Here is a 27,541-nt window from a genome sequence, read left to right as displayed (position 1 = left end):
GTAGAAATCCAATCTGTTGTTTTGACTGTCAGAAGGCGTCCATGAAGAGACTGGGAATAACTAGCTCACTGCAAAAAGTCTTATTCCTTCTCTTTGTATTCACAGTTTCATCAACTGTTGGCAGTGGGACATGTCCAGCCTGACTGAACTGACTTCATTAGCACTGGTCCTCTGCATAGAAATGTAATACACCCATATATCCTGGAACACGACCCTTCACTCTCCCAGACCTTGGGAAGCAGGTCTGCCTTCTCTTACAGATAGGCTGTGTCTACACTGGCTCCCTACTTCGAAGGGAGCATGCTAAGTAGGGTGCCGAGACATTATCAATGAAGTGCTGCGGTGCATATGCAGCATTTCTTCATTAAGCTAATTCTCCCCTGCAGCAACTTCAAAGTGTTACTCCTTGAAATTGTGAGGAGTAAAGGGACTTTGAAGTTGCCCAGGCATTTCAAAGTACCGGCAGGTTAGTTGCGGCTACACGCGAGCCAGCACTTCCAAGTTTAACACTTCAGAGTTGCTTCAGGGGAGAATTAGCTTTATGAAGAAGTGCTGCATATGCACCTCAGCATTTCATTAATAATCTCCCGACACCCTACTTACCATGCTCCCTTCAAAGTAGGGAGCTAGTGTAAACACAGCCATAGACTTTCAACCACCAACTATCTACCTCACAATGGAAATACTCACTCAGGAACCAACTGCTGCAACAAACCCTGTTGCCAGCTCTGTGTGCATATTTATTTCAGTGACACTATCATAGGACCTAACCACGTTGGCCACAACATCAAGGGCTTCTTCACCTGCACATCTACTAATCTGATCTATAAGAACACAGGAAACATAAGAATAGCCAAATTGGGTTAAACCAAAGGTCCATCCAACCCAGAATCCTCTCTTCTGACAGTGGGCAATGCCAGGTGTCTCAGAGAGAATAAAGCAAAGAGGTAATCAACAAATGATCCCTCCCCTGTGTCTCCCATTTCCAGCTAACAAAAAGAGGCTAGCGATTCCACTGGCTAATAACATTCATGGATTATCCTCCACAAATTTTTGTAGTTCTTTTTTGAACCCTGTTAAAATCCTGGTCTTTACAACATCCTATGGAAAGGAGTTCCGCAGGTTGGCTGTGTGGTGCATGTAGAAATACTTCCTTTTGTTTGTTTTAGGCTTGCTACCTATTAATTTCATTTGGAGACCTGCCTAGTTCTTATGTTATGGGAACAAGTAACTTTTCCTTATTCACCTTCTCCACAAAGTCATGATTTGATAGACCTCTATCGTATTGCCATTTAGTCTCCTCTTTTCTTTTTAACCCCTCCTCAAATGGCAGCCATTCTAAACCTCTAAATGCAATCATGTGTCAGCAATGCCTCTCTGCCATGTATATTGGCCAAACTAGACTCTCTCTATACAAAAGAACAAACAAACACAAATCAGATATCAGGAATGGTAACATTCAGAAACCAGTAAGAGGCAATTCAGTCCCTCCAGACACTCAGTAACAGACTTTAAAGTTGCCATAAAAATTCAAAAACAGACTTTAGCATGAAACTACAGGGCTGTCATATGATAGTGATGTAACACACCCATCCTTGCATGTGTACATATACCTGACAATCTGAAGTTCCCACTTCATGCATCTGATGAAGTGGATTCCAGCCCACAAAAGCACATGCGCAAATACATTTTAGTCTTTAAGGCCCATGGGACTCCTTGCCGTTTTTGCTGAAAAAAGATCAACATGGTTAGCCCTCTGAAACTTGTTTACAAACTAATTTGGAATGAGTGAAGAATGTGGGCGTAGGTAGAGGCGCTATGGTGCACAAATTCTCACCTCTACCCTGCAAGCGGGCAGAGTTCAGCCTGTCAAGAGTAATATTTAGAAGTAAAAGAAAATTGAACAGCTTTCATAGTTTCATTGTTCTTACCGATCAGTTTCTCTGCCAGCATACTGAGCTGCTCAGAATTGAGTCCACGACCAACATAAGATGAAAACTGCCAGCTCAATACTTCTAAAAGTTGACTCACAGTGGCGGCAGGAGGGCTGTTAAAGAATACCAGGTTCTGCAATAGAGTTCATACTTTGTTTACACATTCGTATGCACTCCAAAAAACATTAACCATTTCATACTGCAGAGAGGAAGTCAGATGCACCTTCCTAGCATCATCTTCAGAGATTATCAAACCCAGTGCCTCTTTTGTGAAAAAGAAAGTGCTGGTACTCGGCCAATTCCCCTCTCCTGCCAGTCAATCCCATGGCTGGGGCTGCCGAGGTGCTGGTACTCAGTACCGGCACAAAAACAGCACTGGTCAAAACTAAGACGATCAGGTGTTCTAAGAAGGCAGTTTCCCTCAGGAGCAAACACACCTCACTCTGCCAACTCCATTACCTAACCCCTTAAACACCCTGCATAGCAATATGTTGTTAAATTCTTTTTATGAACGGGCTGATTTTTTTTTCGGTTTGAATTCTTTAATGTAGAACAGATGAATGACTGTGCTCTAACAACACAGTTTAAGAGATTTGTTTGGGTTAAAACCGGTATGTAAGTGGTTGGTTATTTGGCCTAGCAATTCTTGGCATTCTGACGCATTTATTCTCTATCCTGGAAACAGGCAACCAGCAATCCTTGTCTAGAAAACAGAGGAGTTTTTCATGTAGAGCTACTGTTCCATAATCTGGTAGAGGTAATGCCAGCAGAGGGAATTTGACAGTCTGTGATGCACCTCCCAGAGACTGAGACACAACAATTGTTCTTCCCCTGAAGTTGGTACTATTAGCTAGTGATATCAGTCCACTGACTAATATTCTACCTTAATAAAAGTTGTGTGAAATAAGATAGGAAAACTGTATTTAATGCAATGCAGAAACTCTTCCATACCCTGTTTGACAGATTGATGTTCAAGCTACAAATTATGTGAATTATGAATCTGAAGCAGTGCTTTTTTTCCTCGAAAAAAGCTGGTGGAACTCAAGCCCCCCCTTCCCTGCCTCACCCCAGAACTCAAGCTCCAAACCACTCCCCCTACCCCTAGGCTTAACCACTCTCCCGCCGCAGCCCTAATCTGCGCTCCCTCTTGCCCTCAGGCATCCCCAAAGAGCCCCAAATCACCCCCAGGCTTCACCCGCCTCCCTGCAGCCCAGCCCCACCTCCCTACTCTAAATGAATGTCCTTCCCCAGAGCCAGGTACCCCGGATCCCCCTCTAACCTCATTCCCTGGCCCTCTGCTCTAACCCCATCCCTCTCCCCTCTCCCAGAGCCAGGCACCCACAGACCCCATTCTTACCTCATCCCCCTTCATTCCCCCAGAGCCAGGCACCCCAAGCCCAGCCTCTAACCCAATGGTGTCCAAAAGCACTTTCATGGATTGCCACATCCTGCCCCAGCCAAGAGCTGCCCCCTGCAGCCAGGCACCCTACTCCTCCCCTCCTGCAACAGCCAGGCACCCTATCCCCCACCCCCTGCAAAGTGACAGTGACTCAATGAAACCGGGCCACCCTGAGCCACGCACCAGCCCCTCAAGCCTTAGTGGGTCCCAATCTCCAAGGGCTCCTTATCTACTGCCAGACCTTGGCCCCTACTGGGCCAATGCCAGCCCAGCCACCTCCAGCTACCAGCTGTAAAGGCTGGTTCCAGCCCCATGCTAGGCATGGCCATAGACACAGGGATGCCAGCTCCATCCTGACTGGGCTGCTGGCATGGCGCCAGAGCTGCAGGCATGGTCCAGGCTCTGCAGAGACCAGCTCCAGCCCTGGGTCCCCTGTCCCAGCCCGGAGGCCAAGTATGGACTGGCCAGGCTGCCGGCACAGCCCCCAACTTGTGGGTGCTTGGAGCAGCCCTGGCTGACCAGCCACCCAAGGCATGTGCCAACCACGCAAGCTGCATGCCAGCTGTCTGAGCCTCCCGCTGCCCAATCCACTTTGTCACACTGTGCTGTCCAGTTCACCACATGTGGCAAACAGACAGCGGATTGGACACAAGTATCAGAGGGGTAGCTGTGTTAGTCTGGATCTGTAGCAGCAACGAAGGGTCCTGTGGCACCTTATAGACTAACAGAAAAGTTTAGAGCATGAGCTTTCGTGAGTTAACTCACTTCTTCAGATCTGAAGAAGTGAGTTAACTCACGAAAGCTCATGCTCTAAACTTTTCTGTTAGCCTATAAGGTGCCACCGGACCCTTTGTTGCTGCTACGGATTGGACACAGCGGCTTTAACCCCAACCCCCAGACCCCTGCTCTATCTCCCTTCATTCCCCAGAGCCAGGCACCCCCAGGCACCTGTTCTTATCCCAGCCCCCTCCCCTATAAAGAGGCAGGCACCCCCAGACCTCCACTCTTACCCCAGCCTCGCCTCGCCCCGCCCCGCCCCTCCCCAGATCCAGGCACCCCAGCACACACACCCTCCACTGTATAATCTGGTGACTCACAGACGGGGTCATTGATGGAGCTAGGGATGAGGAATTTGCGCTGGGCCGCAGCTGTCCAGGCAGCATTGGGCCGCAGATCTCACGTACCTCCTGGCTAGAGCCAGAGGAGCTGCACTGGGGAAATGGCTGCGACAAGGGCTGCCTCCTCTGCTGCCGCCATGTTTGTTCCACAAATTGTGGGATGCGTGTGCAGAGTGGCAGGAGGGGGCCCCACCTGCTCTTCTGAGCACTGCACCCAGGGCAGGGGCCCGGCATAGCCTCGGAGTGAGCACCAGGCTTGGGCTGCGCCGTGTCAGCTGCCTGCCACCTGGCCCACCACCACTCCGCTCTCCCTGCCAGGGCCCACGCCATCAAAAGAGGTGGCGGAATGAATGTTCCACGGCGTTCCTCCACAAAAGAAGCCCTCATCTGAATAATGAAAACTTATTTACATAGAACATGCAAGTATACATTAATCACAGCCATGGATAATGTTTTTAATAGGACTGTCAATTAACGCACCTTAACGCCTGTGATTACAGTTTAACACACTAAAAAAAAAATTAACACTCGTTAATGCTTGTTATTTGACCGTGCTACTTTTTACATTTCCCAGAGCCTGAGACTGTTGGAATATCTGCTTTGGATTACACTTTAGTTTGCACTGCAGTAGAGACTGCTTTGCATTCCCCTAGACCATTTATATGCTAATTTTGCAAGCCCTGACTTGCAGCAGGTTTGTTATGCCATTTAGTGCTCGTAACAAAAACCTTGTGTGTTGATTGGAAAGTAATTGACTAGGTGCTGGGGGCCTGGCAGAGGGCGAAAAGGTGGAGGTGCTGGAATTAACTCTTTTAGAAAACTGCTAGCTTGCAGAATGGTAGCCGTGTGAATACTTTAATGAAGGTGCAATATATTGTCTAGGAAGCTAGAGAGAGCTCTCAATAACTTAAAGGTAGTGACTACATTTTTCAAAAGGCCTGGGGCACACCAATATCTTTGGAATGAGAGTTAATGGAATGTTATACTTCAGAAGTTCACCTTACTTCTGGGCCAGGTTCATGCTGGCTGGTTCATTTTCCTGTGTCAGAAACTGACTTTGCCAGAGGTGCTATACCAAAAAAAAAATCCTGGTCCTGCCATGAGAATGGCTCTTGTGGATGCCTTTTTCCTGCACTAGGACTCTGCATGGGTCTGTGTTAGCAGATCTCATTGTAGAATTAGCACTTATAGGAAATCCTGTGCACATTGGGGAAAATTGCATGCGGCGCTCTCTGTCGTATTGCTAACCCCAACTATTCAAAAACCACGAGATCTGATCTGCAAATTAGAAGATTTGTAGAATAAAAAAAAATTGGGCTCCTTTTGCTTGCTGGATTCTGCTCCCTTAGGGTTCCCATGTTCAACCTTTTTTCTCTACAAGCATAAAAGCTAAATTTAAAAAAAAATATATTGTTTAACAGTGTGATTAATCAAGATTAATATTTTAATTGCACAGTTAATCAAGAGTAATTATTAATTGCTTGACACCCTTAGTTTTTAAGTTCATTTAGTGGTTGTGAACGGTATAGGCTGACAGTATTTTGTGCATGATAATCTTTAAATTAGGAGCAGTGCAAGAAGCAGGTGTACAAGACTTCCAAGTACTCTTCTGCAATTTGCCCCAGTCCATTTGTAGATAAACCCCATCAGGACAGTGAAAGAGTAAGTAAATCTACAAACCTATCCCATCATTTGTCTCTTTACCAGGACCACCACCAAGGTGCTAATTTTTAATATTGAGAATATTTACTCTGATGTTGAGATTGGTACACTAAGACCTATGTACAGTGTTTAGCAGAGTGGGGTCCTGATCCATGCCTGGGGCTCCTACGTGTTATAACATAAATCGATAATACACAGGATTGGAAACGACCAATAAGTGATTTCACACAGACCAAAACACAGCAGTTAAATGGCAATGATTTTCAGACAGTACCTCCCTACCCTACATTTGAACTGACAATCTGAAGGTAAAAAAAGCACCATATCTGGATCTAAGGCCCCATACAATCCCCTCCATAAAGTTAATCATATTATTATACACATGATTACAGCTAATTTGTAGTTATATAGAGCATGCACAGAATAAAAAAATCATTTTCTTTGAAGCATCAAGTCTGGGAAAATCTTCCCTTGCTGATACATCTGATTGACAAACGAATAACTAGAGATTTAAAATATACATAAAATTAATATTTGGGATTTGAAGACTTACCTGAGGATCCTTTGATGACAAGTTGTACCAAATAATAGAAGCCCAAGCGTTAGGTAACTGACTGACATTGGAAATCATCACTACGGGCAAAGAGCTTGTCTGGCGAAGAAGACATAGTATGTGATTGTTAGAGTGTTGCACACAAGACATTCAAGGAGGAATAGGTTAGTCTACATACGTTTAAAAAAAAAAGGAAAGAAAAGAAAAGAAAATAGCAGAATAGTTTTCCCCTCTTCCTCTATCAGCATGTTCCTGGGGGCAGAGATCTGCTGGAATGCTGTTGTGGCTAACCATTGGTCTGTGCTCTGGGAGATATGTGCTCAGTGTTGAGCAAATGCTCAGAATTTCAAATGGCTGACAGAAAACTGAACTAGATTGGTAGTTGGCTGTAGCTGTGCCTAGCGGTTGCCTGAGGAGCTGTATGAAAGAGCAACACAAAACAGAGCTGCCCACAGCCAGTCAGCCGTCTGCCAGGAAACACATCTACAGTATCCCCAGTACTGCTGAAGACCTTTAGAGCCTACGTCTGCCATACTAGAATGTCCACAAGTGGGGAATCAAGAAGACCTGCAGTTATGTGTATCATGGGACCCTAAAACTTTCTTTTGCCATATCATACAATTCCTCAAAGCAGCATGCTCTGCTTCTCCTCAGAGCATGCCAATCCTGCTTGTGTTGAACTCAATGGGACTTTTGCCACTGATTCACTGAGAACAGGTCCAGGCAATAAATCTTCTGCAGCACATCATATTTATACTATACCAAAGTGAAATGTGTACGGCCAATTAGAGTTAGCCAGTTAGGAGGACTCAAAACAAATTCTCAAATTCTTGTAAGCAATAGCCATTAATCTGGTTTTGAGTACAAATACTTTCTTACTTTTCCTTACACAAAACCTGTGAAAAACACTCACTTCCAAATCTATAGTCAGACCATACAGGGAGACCTGTGTTTCAAAGCTGATGGAGTGCAGCTCTTCAGTTACCATCTGAGGCCCCTGAGGAAGCAAACATATTATAAAATTGTGAACAAAGTTGGCATTTAAAATTGGTTTTGGCAGCCTGACTATACCCAAACTGCAGAGAACACAACACTGAAAGAAAATATGTCCTCTGGATGTATAAGCAGAGAATCAGGGCCAGTGGAAAATCGTGGGTGTTTAAAGAAATGTAGAACCCCTGATGTTAAACTCTGTCTACAACTTCTGCTGTTTTCTGAAGAGGCTAAGAAAGCAATGTTAAAAGAACTGTTAAAGGGATTTCTGCACTTTTAAAGATAAGTTCTAAAATGAACAAAGGAACCATCTTTTTTCCCCCCCAAATTCCAGAGGTGGCCTCAAACATTTTTTTAAAAAAACTTCTTTTGTGATTGACAGTTTCACTGTAACTCAGATTCTGATTTCCCAGAGGACTCTGTCCATTTCTAGAGGACTGGGAATACAACATCCCAAGAGCAGTGTCTGGTTTATCTTTCCTGCTGCTCAACAACGCCTCTATGTGTAGGGCTAAGCAGTGCAAATTGCATCCACCACTGCATGGGGCACCTCCTGCACCTGGCGCAGCACAGGTAGAGAGTGTGCCTTACCCAATGTCTATACTAGACACAGAAGTTGACTTCCAATATGCAATTTTAGCTATACCAATTGCATAGCTCTGGTTGATTTATTCAAGGTAGACTGCCATGTCTGTCCCACGGCAGAAGGTCAACAGGAGCGTTTCTCCCATCATCCTTCCTCATTCCTCTCTCTTGTAAGGAGTACAGCAGTCAACATCGGCCCCTGGAAGCATCATTTCATGCATGCACAAAGTGAAACCCTCAGTGGGTCATTTTTCCACTGCAGTGTGGCTCTAGCCCAAGGCATAAAATCTCCCAGGCCTGGTCAATGTGCATTGGGGAAGGAGAGGTGCATGCGCTGCTCTGTATCATCCATGGGGATGGTGTATCTTTTTAGACATGTTCTGCTGAGGGTGTAGGAGAGCTGGGCCAGGGCCCCTGCTTCCTTTCCAACCATTTCCAGTTGATTTGTTCTCTGGAGGGATTAAGGTCAAATTCCTACTTACAGAGACTATAATTCTGTCTTTGCACAGGCCATGTGGGAAATAGCTCCTTCCATGACTTTTCTTCAAGGGCAGATCACAAGGAGAGATCTCAATATTGCTCAGTTGGGAGATGCAGCTCAGGTTTCCATCTCCTGTCAGGTCAAAGTTCCCCTCCTGTAACTACCAAATCCTGCCATTCCCAGTATAAGTAGTCAATGGGAAAAAGCCAGTTTTTGACAACCAAAAGAGAGACAAAAGCTCAGTGTATGATGTCACCCAAAGCCATGAAAGGCACAGTTTCACTGCCTTTGCAATTCACCTTCTAAGTTAAGCTTTGAATAAAAAAGCTGCTTCTTACTACCTGTCCCATCTGCATGGGCCTCAACTTTTCTTCATACTATCAGTGCTGCATACTGGAAGGGGACTATTTAGCCTTGGATGATTTTGGACTTTAAAAAGACAACTACAGTAAGCACCTCTTACAAAATCCAAACCAAAACAAGAGATGCACAAACTGAGGGCAAGACAGTACCATTTTACACTCACTTTGCACTCATCTTCTCTGGTGCAAATTCACTTCACAAGGTGCAAAGCAACAGAAAATCAGGACCCGAGTTTCAGGTTTACTAATCAGCTGGTGAAGTGTTCCAGTCAAGAATACAGATGTGTGTGCAAAAATGTGTCCTGCTTGGTTTTGAGTTTGGGTGTGTTTTTGTTTAAACCATCCATACTGATCTTTTTCTTAACTTTGCACATAAAGGCTATGTCTACACTAGCCCTTTCCTTTCGGAAGGGGCATGGTAATGAGTGAGTTGGGAAGATGCTAATGAGGCGCTGCCATGAATATACAGTGCCTCATTAGCATAATGGCTACTACATGCAATTCAAAAGCACCGCTTTTGAATCACACGCCTCCCATGTAGATGGGGGCCTTTCGAAAGGACCCCCTAGACTTTGAAAGCCCCTTCTTCCTAAAACCAAATAGGAAAAAGGGGCTTTTGAAGTTCGGGGGATTCTTTCAAAAGACCCCCGTCTACATGGGCCATGTGTGATTTGAAAGCAGCGCTTTTGAATCACACACAGCCACCATTATGCTAATGAAGTGCTGCATATTCATGGCAGCACCTCATTAGCATCTTCCCAACTCGCTTATTACCATGCCCCTTCCAAAAGGAAGGGGCTAGTGTAGACATAGTCAAATTGTCTTATTAAGGTCTGGCCTATACACAGTTTTTGTACTCTTACTACTGCCTCTTTTTGGGATGTTAGGCAGGAATATGATTTTTTTTTTTAAAAGTTGACATGGATATATTGGTACAGCCCCTAATACAGATGCCATTAAGCTTGTACAAGTGTCAGTGGACCAGAATAGCTTTCCAAACAGGAATACATCATACCATTTTTACACTGGTATAGGTGCATCCATAGTAGAGGGTTATACCATTTTAACTGTACTGGTACAATTAAAGCCATATAAACATTCATGTCTAGATTTCTGATTTTTGTTTCTGATATTAAACAAAAGCTTGAGGATAAAAAGCAAACTTACTCAAAATACTAATTTTCCTCATTACCCCACTGTTAATGGTGTCTCTTTAAAAGCATGTTTTTAGAAAGTAAGAAAATGCATGTTATGAGGTTACATACATTTTTCTTTGGGGTGTTTGGGAGCTGCATAAGTTTAGACTCTTTTAGGACACAGTGGCCGTGTCTACACTAGCCCCAAACTTTGAAATGGCCACGCAAATGGCCATTTCGAAGTTTACTAATGAAGCGCTGAAATGCATATTCAGCGCTTCATTAGCATGCAGGTGGCCGTGGGACTTCAAAATTGACATGGCTCGCCGCCGCGCGGCTCATCCTGACGGGCTCCTTTTCGAAAGGACCCCGCCTATGTCGAAGTCCCCTTATTCCCATCAGCTCATGGGAATAAGGGGACTTCGAAGTAGGCGGGGTCCTTTCAAAAAGGAGCCCCGTTGGGATGAGCCATGCGGCGGCGAGCCGCGTCAATTTCGAAGTGCCGCAGCCGCCCGCATGCTAATGAAGCGCTGAATATGCATTTCAGCGCTTCATTAGTAAACTTCGAAATGGCCATTTGCGTGGCCATTTCGAAGTTTGGGGCTAGTGTAGACATAGCCAGTCACTTGCAACCTCTGTTCACTTTACAAACCTGAAGTGTATATACATCACCTATATGTCAGAGGGCCTGGATAGTCCACAGTGTTAGTTAATCTTCTGTAAATCTGAAGTCTAACCACAAGGGGGTGAACTAAGACCAGTTTCTAATAAATACTAACAAAGCAAGATCAAATTCTATCCAGAATAAGGAAGGTAAAACTCCATTGATTTACACAGAATTGCACCCTTATTCCAGTTGTGAATTTGGCCCTCAGTTTACTTGATTAATGTACTGTTCTTACTGGATTAAAAACATGTACACATTCCTCTTGTGCTGGTATTTATTAAAGCCTTGTTTTTACAAAATGTAAATGTTGGACCCACTTTAAAGAAATACTCCTTGTGAAGAAATACATACATTTGAGTACAGATGTCCTACGAGAACTGCCATTTTTGGTGTACAACACTGACGGGTTCTAATTCAAACTTCTAAGAACTTTACTTCCAAAAGGTTTGCTTATATTTTTACTATATTACAGCTGGCTATTGTTCAGTTTAGCCTGACTCTTAAGTCAAAAGGTAACATGCCTACCAATGAGATTAGCTGAAATCCATTCTAAAATAATTTTTATTTGAAAGTCATCCAAAAATTAGAAAAAACTAAAAAAACTTCATACCTCATTTCCTTTGCTTCCAGCACTCGATTTAATTTCTTTGGGTTGCTGTAAAATGGAAACTAAGATTTTATGTTCGAGAAGTTATAGACCTTAACTATTCAGCAGCAGTATTGACTACAGTGGTTTTACTAAAATAGCTGTTTTGTGATGGTCCTTGTGTGCCGAGCATCCTTCATAAACTAACACGATTTTTTTTCAGGGAAAACAAAATAGTAAGTAATTGCCCTATGACACTAAATGGCCACTGGAATCAACATTTATCTCATGCCATTAATTTATGTAAAGGCAATCACAATCACATATATTAAACATCTATAGTTAAGACTCTGGTGGCATTCCTTGATAAATCTATTCAATGAGTGATTATTTTTAAAGAAAAGGTTTTAAAAACATAATTATCTCATAATATTTCAGCAAAGGTAAATTCATAATAAATAACTGCACAAGAATACCTTATCATTGAAGACTCCATTACTGCAGGATTTCTGTGAAGCACCACAGTGGTTAAGCCACAGAAAGGGACCACAGAATATCTTTGGAGATGTAGTCCAGTAAGGCAGCAGAACCCCCCAGGTGAATGTGGACAGGAGAATCCCAGACTCAACGTTCATTTTGACAAACTTCCCTTTTTGATGGGAAATTTTTTCATTCAAATAGTTTCAAACGTTCTTTTCCTTTATTTAATTTTATTTTCTTTGTTTAGTTCATTTGTTCATTCAAGAAAATATCCAAAATAATTATCAATAGCAAATATGGAAATTCAAAAGCTACAAATCATATGAAGCCTGGCTCCCTCCCCACCTACCTGGGCAGTGGGGCTCCCCACATTAGGGCTCCCCAACTCCACCCAGTCTGTAGGTGGTGGAGCTCCCCGACCTAGCTCCCTGCCGTGGGGCTGCCCAAAGTGAGCTGCCAACAGAGCTCCTCCAACAACGTCCACTGTCCTGCCAGACAAGGGATGTTGCCGGATGAGAGTGTGCCAGACAATGGAGTTTCAACCTGTAGCATATATTTGATAAGGAGAACACCTCATAATACTTGCTTTTATTGTGTGTGTGCTATTTCTTTAAATCTCAGCAAAATGTGGGGCATGATGGGACAGTGAAAGGTTCTAGGTAGACGCTTTATAATGAAGCGGAGAGAAAGACAGTTGTAGAAATAAGGTTTTTCTTCTTCTAATGAATCTCCTTTATCAGGTGAAAAACAATTTCCCTGATTGCTTTACCAACGTCACATGATAAGAAAAGTACTAGGCTAACTTACCAAATGTCGAAATTCTACCGACAGACTTCCGTTTGCAGATTCATCCATATTCATAGCTTTAACATGAGTGCCACATAGAACAAATCTGCGATTACTAGAATACACATTACACACAATGTAAACAGTGGCAGAAAAAAACCAAATGTGTGATAAATTAAGAAATCTCATACTGTTAAAGTCTTACCTTGCAGTTGATACATTCCTTGAGAAAAGGAAAAAAAAAAAGAGAAAGAGAAAAAGATAATACATCCATAACTCAGAAGATACAAAGCATGCATTCAAACTAAACAGCGCCTTTTGAAGAAGAGCAGATTAAATTATGCTTTGGCCTCTAAGGGTACATTTACTCTTGATGCTGCAGAGATCAATCTCTTGGGCTTCGATTTAGTGCATCTAGTAAGGCTACGCTTCATTGAATGCTGAAGGGGTCCCTGTTGACCTTGGTACTCCTCGCACACTCAAGGAGTAAGGGAAGTTGAGGGGAGAGTTTCTCTCATCGACCTCCCGGTAGGGGGACGGTGGAGAAAGTTGACCTAAGGTATACTGAGTTAAGCTACATTATTCTTGTAGCTCAGCAGTTCCCAACCTTTTTGAGATGGGGACCCATATTGACAATTCAGGAAGACTTTGTGACTCAAGGCAACTCAAAACTGGGAAGGCGTGGGAGGGAGGGTCTCCCCTGGGGAAAAATGCACTCTGCCTCCCCCCACCCCCAGCTTAAACCCCTCTCAAGTTGCCTGACTTTGGGAAAACTCATGTGGAACAGGCAGCCCCAACCGCAGGATCCCCAGCCAGGGCTGTCTGTGCCGCACAAGCCTTCCAAAAACTAGGGTGAGACCCTGGCAGCCCTGCAGCTAGGAGCTGGCTGGAGTGTGGAGCCCTGGCTGGCACTGCCAGCTGCAGGATCCTCAGCTGGGGGGACAGTGGAGACCCTGCAGCCGGGAGCCAACTGGGACAGATCTCTGGCCAGCTCTCAGCCCTCCCCATCCCACATCCCCAGGCTAAAACCCACTCAGCCTCTTCCGCCCCCTGACCCTTCACATACCTCACACGAGTTCTGCGTGCTGCTGCCCCATGCTGCTACTTCACAGGGCTGCCACCACCTCCTCCTCTGTGGCTCCCCACAGTCCTCCTATTCCCTTCCCCCACCTGCAGTGTGAGCAGTTCCCTGCCCTGCCGTGCTGAAATGGGACTCAATTTAACTGGTTTAATGGCTGGAACCCTCCTGCTGGCCGTTAAACCAATTTAACTGAGCTTCATTTCAGCACAGCAGGGCAGGGCAGGGACTGGGAGCTGGAGGAGTGAGCATCAGCAGAGCCACAAATGGCTTCTTTAAGAGCCACATGTGGCTCAGAGCCACCCAGCTGGCAACCCTTACCAAATCTAATCCCGACCCATGTTTGGGTCCCAACCCCCAAGCTGGGAATCCCTGTTGTAGCCAGAGTCACATATCTTAGGTCAGCTGTTTCCCCTTGTTTAGCCCTGCCCTATGGGTCCATCCATATTACAGAACAGAAGCCACAGCTGTATTTGTAATCACTCAGAGACACATGGCTATTCACAAATAACATGATTCACTTTGTGCACACACAGGGTTGGGTTTTTTTTTCTGCCATCAGACCCATATATGCATATCCAAAGCTCCCACTCTGCTTAACTATCAGTACATTCTGGGAAAATACAGGCATCTGTACAGCAGGGCACAGAATGCTGGAAGACAAGCAGCCAGCATCAGTATGTAGGACAATGCACTCTGAGATGTCCTGCTGCCTGAAAGGAAGGAGGAATAACCAAATCAACACACATGCACACACACAGACAGGAGCTCTGCTCACTGGAACTATTCACAAAAGTGGAGGTAAGCAGGTATGTAAATATTAGCAGGATGTTGGCTTGTGGGGTGTTTTTTTTTCTGTGGACATAAATTAGATTTTAGAGCTAGCTATGCTATTAATTAGTTATAATTTAGAATCACTCGCTTAGACTGGGGATGGGCAATAATTTTTGATTGGGAGGGCTCTCAAAAATTTTGGTAAGTGGTCAAGGGCTGCACTTCTCTATGGAGGGGGTGCAGGGTCTGGGATGGAGGTTGGGTGAAGAGGAAAGCTCAGGGTATAGGTCTGGGGTGCATGAGGAGGTAGGGGGTCTGACAGGGAGTTTGGGTGAAGCAGGGGGTGTAATGTGGGCAAGGTATTGGGGTGCAGGATCCAGGAGGGGGTATGGATGCAGGAAAGGATTCTGGCCTCTGGGAGGGAGCTGGGGTGGGATGCCAGAAGCAGGCTCTGGCCAGGAAGTGCTAACTTAAGCAGCTCCTGCTGAGCAGCACTCTCCAGCAGGTTCCCCTATTTGCCAGTAGCCCCAGACCCAGTGGCTGCTCCACGTGGCTCCAACTCAAAGCAGCCAAGATTTCGGTCAATAGGAGTGGAGAGGTCTTGCTTAGGGTGGGGGCAATCATTAAAGCCATCCCCACCACACCACAGAGAGCCACAGGCAGCAGCCAGCTGCTCCGAGTTGCTCCCAGACACCAGGGTGGGCTGGCTTGGTGGGCCAGATACAGCCTGCGGGCCTTATCTTGCCTGCCCCTGACTTAGACCCCATTCACTTTTCAACGCCTAAGGTTCTGCTGCGAATAGCCAGTGAGAAACCTGAAGCTGCCATTCTCTGCAAGGATCCAGACTGCAGTAGTGATTTGTTTTGTGATTACACATTAATGCAACTGGATTTCATCAAGGGACAGATGAGTGAAGACAGATGTGACATGAACGTCTAACCTCAACCCAGGTTCACTTGGCTTTGAGAACCTTCTAATGAACCAGGGCTAGCTTACTGTTTCCACCCAAAGCTAGGCAGAATTGGTTTACATTCCCTTTATGCTTTTCGGTCTTCGTAAATGCAGAACTCAGGGGGCACAATCCTCCAGCACTCAAAACTGAAAACAGGTTTGCATGAATATGAGGCTGCTGCCAGCCAAGACCACCGTGTGTCACACAGCTCCTGTTAAAAATCATCGTTGGAACTGAGCCCTCAATTTTTAAAGGATCAGATGAATAGTAAGTTTTTTTTTTAAACACAAAAGAAAATCTTTCACCAGTTATTGATTCTAATAAACCTCCTTAGCATTAGAATTGGTCTTGTGTTTTAAAAACACAACTTTTAAACCACATAAAGCAGCAACCCAGACTTTGAGACCTAGCTGTGTAATGTGGTCACTTACTTGTCAATAGTTGCTTTCACTCTGATCTGGTAGTTAAGCTCTGGCAATTTAATTAGCAGCCTGGGAAATGGAAAATATAAAACTGAGCAATCAGAACTTGTTCCTTTTATACAGTAAAGTTACTTGTTACCATAGACAAATAACTGGTGTGTCTGGTAGTTCCATAATAAGGTTTATAAAAAAACATTTTAAACAAAACCAGACCAAGTATCCAGAGCCGGATCACGATTTGCAGGCTTAAGTTGAGGGAATGAGGCAGATAAGTTGGCAAGTGCCCCCTTCTCTATCATCAGTGATTACATGTGACAGAAGTTAGGATGGCACAAAGTGTGAATACATAAGACATGCCGCTGTGTTGTGAGACACTTCAACAGGATAGTAAGTATGGGGGTTCCTATACCCTTCCCCTACCCCCCACCCCACCCCACCCCACAGCTTCTGCTCCCTCCATTCTTACTGCTGGTGGATAGAACTGAGCTCCAAGTTCCACTACCCACCAGTCCTATTTTTAGAGAAGGCAAGGAGCCAGTGGGGAGCAAATTCAGGCTCTATGTTGTTGAAAATACAAACTTCCAAAAACACAGTAATTTGCCTTGCTTGTGTTCAAGAGCAGCTCTGAGGTACTGAAGAGCTGGCTGGTGGGATGTGGGCTCTATTATTATTATTCACTTTGTTATTGGGTCTTATTTTGTTTGTAATGTCATTAAAGCAAGAATCCAAAAAAGGAAGTTTTTTAAAAACGTGACCAGTCTTTACACAGCAAGAAGCTGCCACCTTCATGCTGAGCAGCATCGTACTTCATGTGTTGTTGTGCGTGGCAGAATTTGGACCACGGTGTTTATACGTCCTTATTCAAGAAGATTCTCATTGAAGGCAATAGCCTCTTTGCTTGAATGTAGTTATTAGGATTTGTCCCAATGTGTTAAATACTGTATCTTCCAGGATATAATGTAACATGGAAATAAAGGAAATAGCACTAGTCTTCCTTTACTTACCTTAGTTTAACAGTGAACTGTATTAAGGTTTTAAGTACCAATGGTCTCTGGGGGTGGGTAGGCATGCAGGGTTGCCTTTCAATCACAAATGAACTAGTTTGAAAAGAAATAGCTTAATTAAAAGCATGCAAAAATATACAGACCTAGTCAAAAGACTTTCATATCATGGATTGTGACTTTCTATGCATATTGGAGTGGCAGGTGGACATCCCAGTACAACACTATGTACTTCTCTTGTGAGTTATTCCCATAAGAAATGGACGAGGTGAGCACAGTAGAGGAACACATCATAGCACAGATATATCATGTTCTGCTAAGAGACACAGGAAAAGAGTCACCACCACAAATGAGAGAGGAAAACAGACTACAAAACTGATTCCAATAAAATGTATCAACCATGAAATACAACAGTCCTTTCATATTTCTGTCATATTGTAAGTTCTGTCATATTGCCAGTTTTAAGTACTTTCTATCAGTGCAGTCACGTGGATGGAACAGGAATACAATATGGTTTACTTACAAGGAAGAAAGTAAAAGGGATGGGTGAGTATGGCACTCCCGGGCCATGTCTACACTAGCAAGGTCTTTTGGAAAATCAGGTCCTTTTCTGAAAGAACACATGCAGCATCCACACACAAAATGCAATCTCTCAATCCAAAATTACAAGAACACGGCTCTTCTTCCAGAGGCCCTCTTCTGCTACTGGATCAGGAAGAGCTCACCCTTTCAAAAGCTTCTTTAGAAAAAAAGCATGTGCAGACACACTGTGGGCCCTTTTTTCAGAAGACCAGTTCTCATGGTGCCAGATTTTTGGATCCCTGGGCTGTTCTTTTGAAAGAGCAGGGGCTGTGCGGATGTGCTCTAACGAAACAGCAGATCAATCTTTCGATCTGCTTTTTTGTATGAGGATGTGCTCTTTCGAAAGAAGAGCTTCAGGAACAGATCTTCCAGAAGATCATCTTTCGAAGGATCAGTGTAGTGCAGACGTGGCCATGGTGGGGAAGAAGAGGCGTGGAAGAAACTGGCATCTCTTAGTTCCACACCAGACACTGCTCACAGAGGCACCTGGATGATTCCTACTGAAATCAATGGGAGTTATTCATGGTTGGCCAAAGGTGGAACTCGACCACAAATCTCCAAGGGCCTAAACTCTGTTAGGGCAAAACTCTTATGCCCAGGATCCTATCACTGTCAGAGTTGTAGATGCTCATCACCTTCAAATACTAAGCTCTAAAATCATTGCAGACATACTGATTTTTTTTTTCTTTTTCAACAACAGTGTTGCTGCTGAAGTGTTTTAGATTCCGGCAACTGAAATGACAGAAGATATGTAATGGCTCACATACCTTTTGAAAAGATTGTACAATAAGAAATTGACTCTTTCCAGAAGGTGTGGCCTTTGAAGTAGAATAGGATCTCCGTCGTACGTCAGCTTAGTCAGCAGCTCATCCAGTTTTTCTAGCTGTCTTCTTACTTGAAAAAGGCTGTCTGCCAGCAGCGTAAAACTATCACAGAACAAATGACTGTTACATAAATTGCTTATTAGAATGTAAAAGTCACTGAAGTTCTTACCAGAAAATCATCAAAATATAATTTGATTGTCATTTACTAGTCTTATACAAGCTAACATCAGCCAATTAAATGAATACATGGGAACCACTGGCCACACTGTTCCTATATAAAGCTGAGCCCTTTTCCAAAATGCCTCATTGACACTGACTTGAAGCCACCTGTGACTTGCTAGACAGGAATACATACACAACCACTTTTACAGAGCGATAATACCACAGCTCAGTAGTATTTTCGCGAAACACGCTATGAGAAAAATATTTATATCCCAGAGAAGTGAGGAAATAACTGTGAAAATCCAACCAAAGCACACTTGGCTAACAGTTTAATTTAATGGGATTCATGTGGCTAAAATCCCATGTGACACTTTGAAAAAACCTGAGTGGAGACTTCAAGATTTGTCCTGTTACATTTTTGTCATAAATTCACGTACCTCCTTACAGAAAGGACTGATTGAAAAAATACATAGTAACAAAATGAACAAAAAGGAAAAGGGGGATTTTGACCACAATGGTTTTTTTCATTCTGCTGGACATTTTTTGACATAAAAATAAACTTTCATTTTTCAACTGTGAAAAATAGTTCTGTTTTTGATTGGTTGGGGGAAAACTTTCTTTCCCTTTTCTCTACTGACCTTCGCTACATCTTTTCCAGGGGAGGAAACAGCTTCACAGGACTTAAAAAACTGTTGGAAAGTCACTGAATGGAGCAAGAATGTTCTCTGGCTCTATTATAAGTGTCAATTTTAATTATGTTTGTGTGCCAATTTGGAACACAGAATCTAGATATGTCAGCCTCTTTTTGAGCCTCAGGGTATTTTCAAACACAGGCTATTATCTCCCATTAAACGCCTACTTGTTGCAATGACCTACTGTTTCAAGGCTGGTGAAGTGATGCACTGAGTGAGTCAAATCATTAAGTCTTTACCTATTTCTTCCTCAGATAAACTCCCACGGTCCTCAAGTGATGAGTTTAGTGATCTCAGCATGCTGCTCTTGTACGCACAGAGAAGTCAGCCTCTGTGAGATAAGAGGGTTGTTTCTCTGTGGGTTTTTGTCTAGATCAGTACATTTATGTGTGGTTTTAATCAAGCTGTTTATTTCTTTTCAGCAAAACTCCTTTGAGGAAGAGCATGTGATATATGGGAGGCTTGTCCCACGCTATTTTTTTGTTAGACCACCTGCCAGAGCTGAGTTGCCGTGCACAGCTTGTTGTTTTGTGTTCATTCTAACACCATATTATACCTATCAAAACCCACTGCATTTCAGTTACTTATTTCCTTTACTGCTACCTTTTTCAGCAGCAAACTCAATTAGTTTATACATACGACAGCAGCTCTGTTGGGACCTTGTCTTTTCATATGTGCTGGGCTACTGTGAAGCAGCAGACTTCCTGTGGTTTTCACTGAAAACTTAAGAGTAAATGTAAATGTACCAGTTCTGGAGCTGATCAAGCCCATTATGTAGAGGGCCTCCAATGCAGGCAATCTGCTGGCGCCTCTTCCAGTCTAGAAGCTCTTCAAGCAGCATGTTGTTCATCAAGACATCACTTTCATTTATCACTTGTGTCATTTTACTAAGCACTTCCTGCAAGGAATAGGAAAATTGTCATAACCTGACCGTAGGAAACACCAATAAAGTGTACAAATGAAACTAGTCATAATGCTGGCTGTAAATTTTAATTTCTTAATTAGGAAAAAGCTGCAATACTTTAATGTTCAATGAAGTGCTCTGGATCCACCTTGTTTTGTAGCATCCATCTTTGAAACACCATATTCTAATTACATAAAGATTTACATATATGAATTAATTCTTTTTACATATAACTATTTTTAGGGTATTTTTAATAGCATAATGTCTCCACAACCTTGACATGTAGAAGCACCTTTAAGGTCACAAGCTCCTTTCTGTCATCTTGGATTGTATCCCACATCAGACTTTTCTTTAACAATGAAAAAAGGAGCATGTAGAAATATATGGTGCTTATGAAGCCATTCCAAGGTGAATATTGAAAAAGAAAAGACTTAGAAAGAGCGCTTTCTCCACCACCAAAGCAGCAGGTGAGGTCCTGATCACATTCATCAGTTTGCATTCAAATGCACTCAGTAGAGAGTGATGTCTGGTTTTGTGGTTATGGGATGACATAGATCTGGAGTGCGTCTGCCCCCCCGCACCCCTAACTTTAAATTCTATAATTTGGAAGCAAAAGGGCTGACTCTAGTACACTTCCTGAGAGGCAACTAACACCCTCACCTGCCCTCTGACAGGCTCATGGCCAGAAATGCCAGTTATTTAATTGCTAGTAAACTCCCTCATCACCCTCTTGGTATTTGTAACACAAAATTATGTTTATCTACTCTTTCGGATGGGAGAGTTTGTGCAAGCGCCTCCTTAAATGTGATTGTTCAGCGTGGGAGCAGGGGGAGAAAGCAAATGAACCACAAATGATAAAACATGTTACCAACCTTTCTTTTGTAGTCTAAAGTATTGAGCATTTCCTGCAACGTCACCATTTCCTGTTTCATCAGAACGCTGTTTTTGTCACCCTGTTCTACAAGGGGAAGAAAAGAAAAGTCATCTGACAACCTCAGCATAAGTGTCTTTGTTTATAATGAGGGGTGGGAGCCCTAAACAGATAATATCCTGGTAGCTAGGAAAGAAGCTAGGAAGGAAGGAGCTGGGTATTTCATTTTTTTCCTTGTGTGGAGCAAGAATATATAGGGAAGAAATGAGTAACATAGAAAATATTAGATTCTTATATCTGTGTAAACTCTTATTTCATCATACAGTTCAGGTTTGGATTAACTGCACTGTGATGAGCCATTATAAAATTGTGCTCAGTTCTGTCAGTAACTATAGTAAGTTCATGTATACAAGGTGAGGAAGTACGTGAATGAGGTGGGGGGCAGGTGCAAGAGGGTTTGATATTTGGCATGGGGAGTTTTATGGTGCTCAGCACCATGGCTACGTTTACGCTACAGCAATCTGTCGACAGAAGTTACTGTTGGAAGACATCTTCCGACAAAACTCCTGTTGACAAAGTGCAGCCACACACAAAAGCACAGAGAAAAAGTGATTTGCTTTGTCAACAGAGGGTGGCCAGACTGCCTGGCCATTTCTTAACAAAATGGCTGACTGGAAGCACAGGAGACAGGGCTCCCTAGTGACTTGGAAGCCCTGTCTGTTGACAGAGGGGCCCCCCAGAGCATCCACACAGCTTTTTTGTCAACAGACTGTTGAGAAAGGCATTCTTCCTCCTGGGGAAGAGGCAGAAGGCTGCTGACAAAAGTGCCGAGTTCTGTCGATGGTATGTCGACACAATGCATTTTCAGTGTGGACGCTCCATGGGTTTTGTTGACAAAATGGCTATGTCTACACGTGCCCCAAACTTCGAAATGGCCATGCAAATGGCCATTTCGAAGTTTACTAATGAAGCGCTGAAATGCATATTCAGCGCTTCATTAGCATGCGGGCGGCAGCGGCGCTTCGAAATTGACGAGCCTTGCCGCCACGCGGCGCGTCCAGACGGGGCTCCTTTTCGAAAGGGCCCCACCTACTTCGAAGTCCCCTTATTCCCATGAGCTCATGGGAATAAGGGGACTTCGAAGAAGGTGGCGTCCTTTCGAAAAGGAGCCCCGTCTGGACGCGCCGCGCGGCGGCAAGGCTCGTCAATTTCGAAGCGCCGCTGCCGCCCGCATGCTAATGAAGCGCTGAATATGCATTTCAGCGCTTCATTAGTAAACTTCGAAATGGCCATTTGCATGGCCATTTCGAAGTTTGGGGCACGTGTAGACACAGCCAATGCCTGTTTTGTCAAAAAAAAATCTCTAATTAAGATGTAGCCCACGAAAATTTTGGAATGGTGGTCACTTTTGCCATGTCTACATAGCAGCATTATTCCTGAATAAGTTATACCAAAAGAGGTATTCCAGAACAGCTTTTTCTCAAATAGCACAGCCACACACACACACACACACACACACACACACACACACAATGCATTTTGAAATAGTTCTCAAGTATTTTGAAATAGTGTCTACACACAAGAGAGCACACTCTGGCTTCTTTCAAAATAGGCTCTATCTACTGTTTAGACAGCCCCTATTTTGAAATAGGCACTATTTATTTGAGGTTTATCAATTTCAAAATAAGGCATCCACTACTTTGAAACTATTTCATAATAGAGGCTGCATTGTGTAGAACCTTGCATAGTTATTTTGAAATAGCAGCTGCTATTTTGAAATAACTTTTCTGTGCAGACAAACCCTAGGTGTTTCATCTAGATATGACCTTGCTCCCAATTGATTGTACACTGGCTTCACATCTTGCTAGCCTGACCACTTCCCTTTCCTACCCTCTCTCTACATGTTCAAGTACTTTCAAAGAAGACCTTCATGCCATTTGTGTTTATGCTGAGCACTGGTATGTGTCTCCCATTGAAAGTTGTGCTCTGACACATTACATCTCAGTCTCATATGACTGGCCTGCTGAAGAACTGGAGACACAGAAGGCCCCAGATTTCTCTACATGTTCAAAGGGGGGCCTCAGTGCAGACACAGCTGTGTGCCACTTTCATGTCTGACGGAGGGTCATGAAGAACTTGTTGCAACATGACACTGTAGATCTCCCAGAACCACTGTGCCTGCTCTAGCTTGCATTTGGAATGCTTACCAGATGGCTATCATAGGTCTGGTCTAAAAGAACAGCAGTCTAAGTCAGTGCCTAACATATTGGTTTTAGAAAAACCACCATGTGGAAAATCATGGGGCCATATACATTCCATTCTGTACGACGAAGGGCCATGTTAAACGTAAAGAAAAAACAGTGTCCTCTAAACTGTGGAGATCATAATTCCCAAGACTTGATGACACTACTTCTTAGCTCATGTACAGAAAAAAATTTCATCTGGACAATGAGGACATTACCACCTTTTTAATAACAGAAGTGTGCATCACAGCACAGACAGCAGTTATACATACACATCATGCATATATCTCAAAATATCAGCTTCTGAGCTTGTGTGTGCTTGGAAGGTAACACACAGAACACAACTGAGACCGGAATCTAGCCCTATAATCAACATATTTTCCCACTGAATCTTGAAATAATTATAAAAAAGCTTACCTAGGCTCTGTATTGTTTTATACCTGAAGTCGAACTCCTCCTGCAAATCTTCTAAGTATTTGACATCTTGTTCCGTCATCTTTTTATAAATTAAAAAAAAAAAACCCAAAAAGCAGGGGGTTCAGCACAGCACTTGGGGATTCACCATATCTGATAGTTTCTAATTTACATTATCTTATTTTTATCTAGTTTGTAGTTGACTTCTCTCAATATTTCCTTTCACTGTCATATGAGAATCCCAGTGTCTTAGAAGAACTGTTCATATCCTAATTATTTGCATCACCAACAAAGAAGATAATTTTGTATGCAGCTGCAGACCTTCATATATAGAGAGAAAAATTCCTGTCATATGCATCCCAGGAAAGTCACATATTAATCTTTTTCACACACTTACATTCTGATTGATACACTCAGCTCAATCATGAACTCTGCTGCGGCCACACTACTTTGATTCAGGCTTTTGCTTGCGTGACAAACGCCTGTGCATACCTGGCAACAATATTTTTATCTAAACCAGCCTCCCAAAAGAGTAATTCACATTCTTGGCAGTTCACTTATTTCTTTGAAAGTAGAAATTAGTTCAGACTGCTTATCAATAATACAAGCCTAACTAAAACACATTTATGTAAATTATTGGAATAATCAACATTTGACAGTTAACCAAGTCAAAGATTCCCTTCCTCCACCCACTTTTTAATATACAGTAGTTTGGTACTATAAGTTATCATTTTCTGAAGAATAGTTGATTACTCACACTAACTATAAAATTACAAATTAAATTATGCTGATGAATTTGAACAGATCTACCCAAGGTATGGGTGTTTAAAAGCGTAAGCCCAAAACAGTTTTAAAAAGGTAAACAAAACACTTCTACTATCTTGGTGTGCACATAAAAATACTTGTTTGCAGTGCTTTTTTGTTTAAAAAAAAAAAAAAAAAAAAAGAGGAGGAGCCGGTACTCAGCTGGCTTCCCGATCCATCCCTCCCACCAGCCAAACCCACGGATGGGGCTGCTGAGGTGCCAGTAATCATTATTGGCAAGTACCAGCAAAAAAAAAAACCACTGCTTGTTTGGAAAGTATTGCCACAGTGGGGTAATTTTCCTTTTTTAATTGATAGCTCCAACTTTTCCTTTGTTTTGTATAATTCCTTGTTTAGCTTATTTGGAGATTTAAAGTTATTCTCCACTGTTCTGAGGTGAAACAAGCTGAGTCACACTTTGTGCGAAAGACCCTGTCCTGTGATACATTTATATCTCAGCAAAAAACCACAGTGCTTTAAAGCCCTGATCCCACAATATTTAAGTACATTGAAGACTTTCATCAACTGCCCTGGGAGCTGGATCAGGGCCTACCAAAATATAATGGAGTGGAGATTTCCAGAAAAAGTTCATGTCAGAAAGAATGGTATGGGCTCTGCAGGTCTATACCCAGCAACTTTATTTTCAGATACGAGTCACTCTCATGAACTCTGCACAAAGCAATGAAAGTAAATTACCGATTTGGCCTCTCTCAGGGTTTCACTTTCATGCTTTAATACCTGAAAGGGTTTGGAAAGACTTCTCCAAGTCACAACAGCATAAAAAATTATTCATGAACAGGCTTATCAGGAGAAGGGGTGTGGACTGAGCTGCAACAAATCCTGCTTTTGTCCTTCTCTGGGCCATTGGTGGCCCTGCTCTCGCGAACACCTGCTCATGAATACGCTCTTTGAGTTCATTGGAACTATTCACGTGAATAAATTAGGGCTGCCAACCTTCTAATTTCTGAGGACTGCTCACCCCCACTCCTCTGCCCCTCCCCTATAGCTCCACCCCTGCTCTGTCTCTTCACTGTGAGACCCCTCTCCTTGCTCCACCCCTTCCTGTAAGGCCCCACCCCCCACCCCATCCCTTTCCTCTGCACTGGGGCTGGAATGGGAGCTACAGCCCAATGCAAAGCCTGCTGCCTGCCTGTTCTGCCCACTAGATGCAAGTCAGAGCCAGCCCTGGCTGAGTGGGGGCTGGCATCCCCCCAGCCTCCTGCAGTAACTGGACTGTTAGCGTCCAGAATTTCTGGCTGAAAACTGGACATCTGGCAACTCTTAAAGATATAGAGAGAGGACTACAAAAAGCCAGACTCCAAATGCAGCTGTGTGCACAGCCGGCCACACCTGTTACTATTTTTTCCTATTTTGGGGACTAACCTTTGGAAATGTCCATGAAGGTGTGCAGCGGCATCCACAACTCAACTGTAGCTCCCAACCATTGTTTTTATTTACCTCTTCCTTTTCAATGAAGTTCACCTGCCCCACAAAAAGCCCCAGCAACAGATTCTATGGAGCAGTTTGCAAAACAGGATCAACGCTCATCAACATTCTGGGCAGGTTGGTGTGCCACTACCTGGACCTTAAGTACACAGGTAGTGATCCAGTGCCCCGTTCCCTAGGTTAAGCACCCAAATTCTGCCCTTTTCTGTTTTTCCCCCTTTGTTCTTATATAAAGAACAACAAAACAAAACCTCTGGCCAAACTTCTTGAGCTAAATTGTTTCTAGTATTATCCCTGCAGCGCATCACCTTCTCCACCCTTAGTGCCCTTTACCATTGAGAGAGACGTCTGGGATGGAGCACTAGGCCCCAGCTGAACAGGTTGTGTGACTGAAGCTGCAACAAGAAATCTGTTTCTCTGTGCAGAGTCCTAGAATATGACCCACTGTTCCAGACTGTGACAGACACAACTTACCTGAGCACTGTTCTTAATGGCTGACACTTTGTGCTCCACATTTCTTTGTCTTTCTGAAACCACAGAATTCTGCAATTGTTTTTCCAGTGGTCCCTAGAACAAATTAAATACACAATGTATAGTCCTTCTATAATACCTTAAACAGTTTACAGTGCTGAAAAATGTTTTTCTTATCCCAGTAAGCACATGCATTCTATGTACAAGTTACAGGTAGGACCTCTCACATCCAAGGCTCTGCTTCAGCAACATCCCTGCTCCAGCACTGTCAGGGACCCCGGGGCTTCTCCAGCACAGCCCGATCATAGATGTCACTAGACTAGAGAGCCTGGCTGCAAGTGGGAGTGGTACCCAGGGCTGGGATTGGAGCTTAAGGGCCAGACGCCAGGATCCAGGGCAGGTCCTGGAGCCCAGATGGGGCCGGGGCAGGAATCTGGAGTCAGAAGCCCAGCTGGGGCCAGCAGGTGAGAGCTGGGGCCAGCCAGGGCCCAACGCAGGGAGTCAGTGGCTGGCAGTGAAGTCCAGCCAAACCAGAGCCAGTAGGCAGCAAAGTCCAGCTGGGGCTGGGGACCAGGAGCCAGTGGCCAGGGACAGCACAACCTAGCTGGGCCTGGGAGCTGGTGGTTGGCAGGGAGTCAGCAGCCAGTGGCTAGGGTTGGGGTCCTGGGCCAGAGCACAAAACAGCTGGGGCGAGGGGCTGCGGCTGGCGGCCTGTAGCATAGCCCAGAGGCTGGGAGCAGAACCCAGCAGCCCACAGTGGAGAGGATGGCACTGGTCTCCCCTGGTCCAACACACTCCCTGCTCTGGGACCGATCAGATCCAAAGGGTTCCAGAGCAGGAAGGTCCAACCTGTATTAACTTATTAACAGAACTTAAAAGAATCTGAATTCTTCCATCAGTAGAACTCCCCTCAGAATGTATACTGTATAGTTTTGGATTGTCTTCTGCATTCATTACAAAATATAAACTTTTTTTAATAAGCCTTTGGAGGGGATGATGCAATGAGACTGCCTATGATGGCACACAGCACATCGGCAACTGCCAATAGCAAAAATCCACAACTGCTGGGGACAGGACACTAGACGGGACAGTTTGAGAATTCCTTCCCAGGTGCTTGCCTGGTGGGTCTTGCCCACATGCTCAGAGTCCAGCTGCCTTA

The 27,541-nt window shown here is 43.9% G+C and overlaps 1 protein-coding gene across 1 annotated transcript in view; it reads right to left on the bottom strand.

The window, feature by feature from the left end:
- The window catches only part of STAT4 (signal transducer and activator of transcription 4), an 82,374-nt gene that overhangs the window by 10,962 nt on the left and 43,871 nt on the right, over positions 1 to 27,541 (bottom strand). Inside the window, exons 4-16 of the mRNA XM_075000623.1 lie at positions 26,386 to 26,478; positions 23,665 to 23,743; positions 21,006 to 21,091; positions 19,976 to 20,127; positions 18,319 to 18,477; positions 16,973 to 17,065; positions 15,978 to 16,037; positions 12,948 to 12,965; positions 12,764 to 12,857; positions 11,501 to 11,545; positions 7,580 to 7,663; positions 6,667 to 6,765; positions 1,932 to 2,067 (exon numbers count right to left, since the gene is read on the bottom strand). Coding sequence (XP_074856724.1) covers positions 1,932 to 2,067; positions 6,667 to 6,765; positions 7,580 to 7,663; positions 11,501 to 11,545; positions 12,764 to 12,857; positions 12,948 to 12,965; positions 15,978 to 16,037; positions 16,973 to 17,065; positions 18,319 to 18,477; positions 19,976 to 20,127; positions 21,006 to 21,091; positions 23,665 to 23,743; positions 26,386 to 26,478 — 1,198 coding nt within the window. The remainder of the gene's footprint in view (positions 1 to 1,931; positions 2,068 to 6,666; positions 6,766 to 7,579; positions 7,664 to 11,500; positions 11,546 to 12,763; positions 12,858 to 12,947; positions 12,966 to 15,977; positions 16,038 to 16,972; positions 17,066 to 18,318; positions 18,478 to 19,975; positions 20,128 to 21,005; positions 21,092 to 23,664; positions 23,744 to 26,385; positions 26,479 to 27,541) is intronic.

The sequence above is a fragment of the Carettochelys insculpta genome, chromosome 8 (assembly GCF_033958435.1).
Source record: "Carettochelys insculpta isolate YL-2023 chromosome 8, ASM3395843v1, whole genome shotgun sequence".
NCBI lineage: Eukaryota > Metazoa > Chordata > Testudines > Carettochelyidae > Carettochelys > Carettochelys insculpta.
This window is presented reverse-complemented; position numbering and strand designations above follow the sequence as displayed.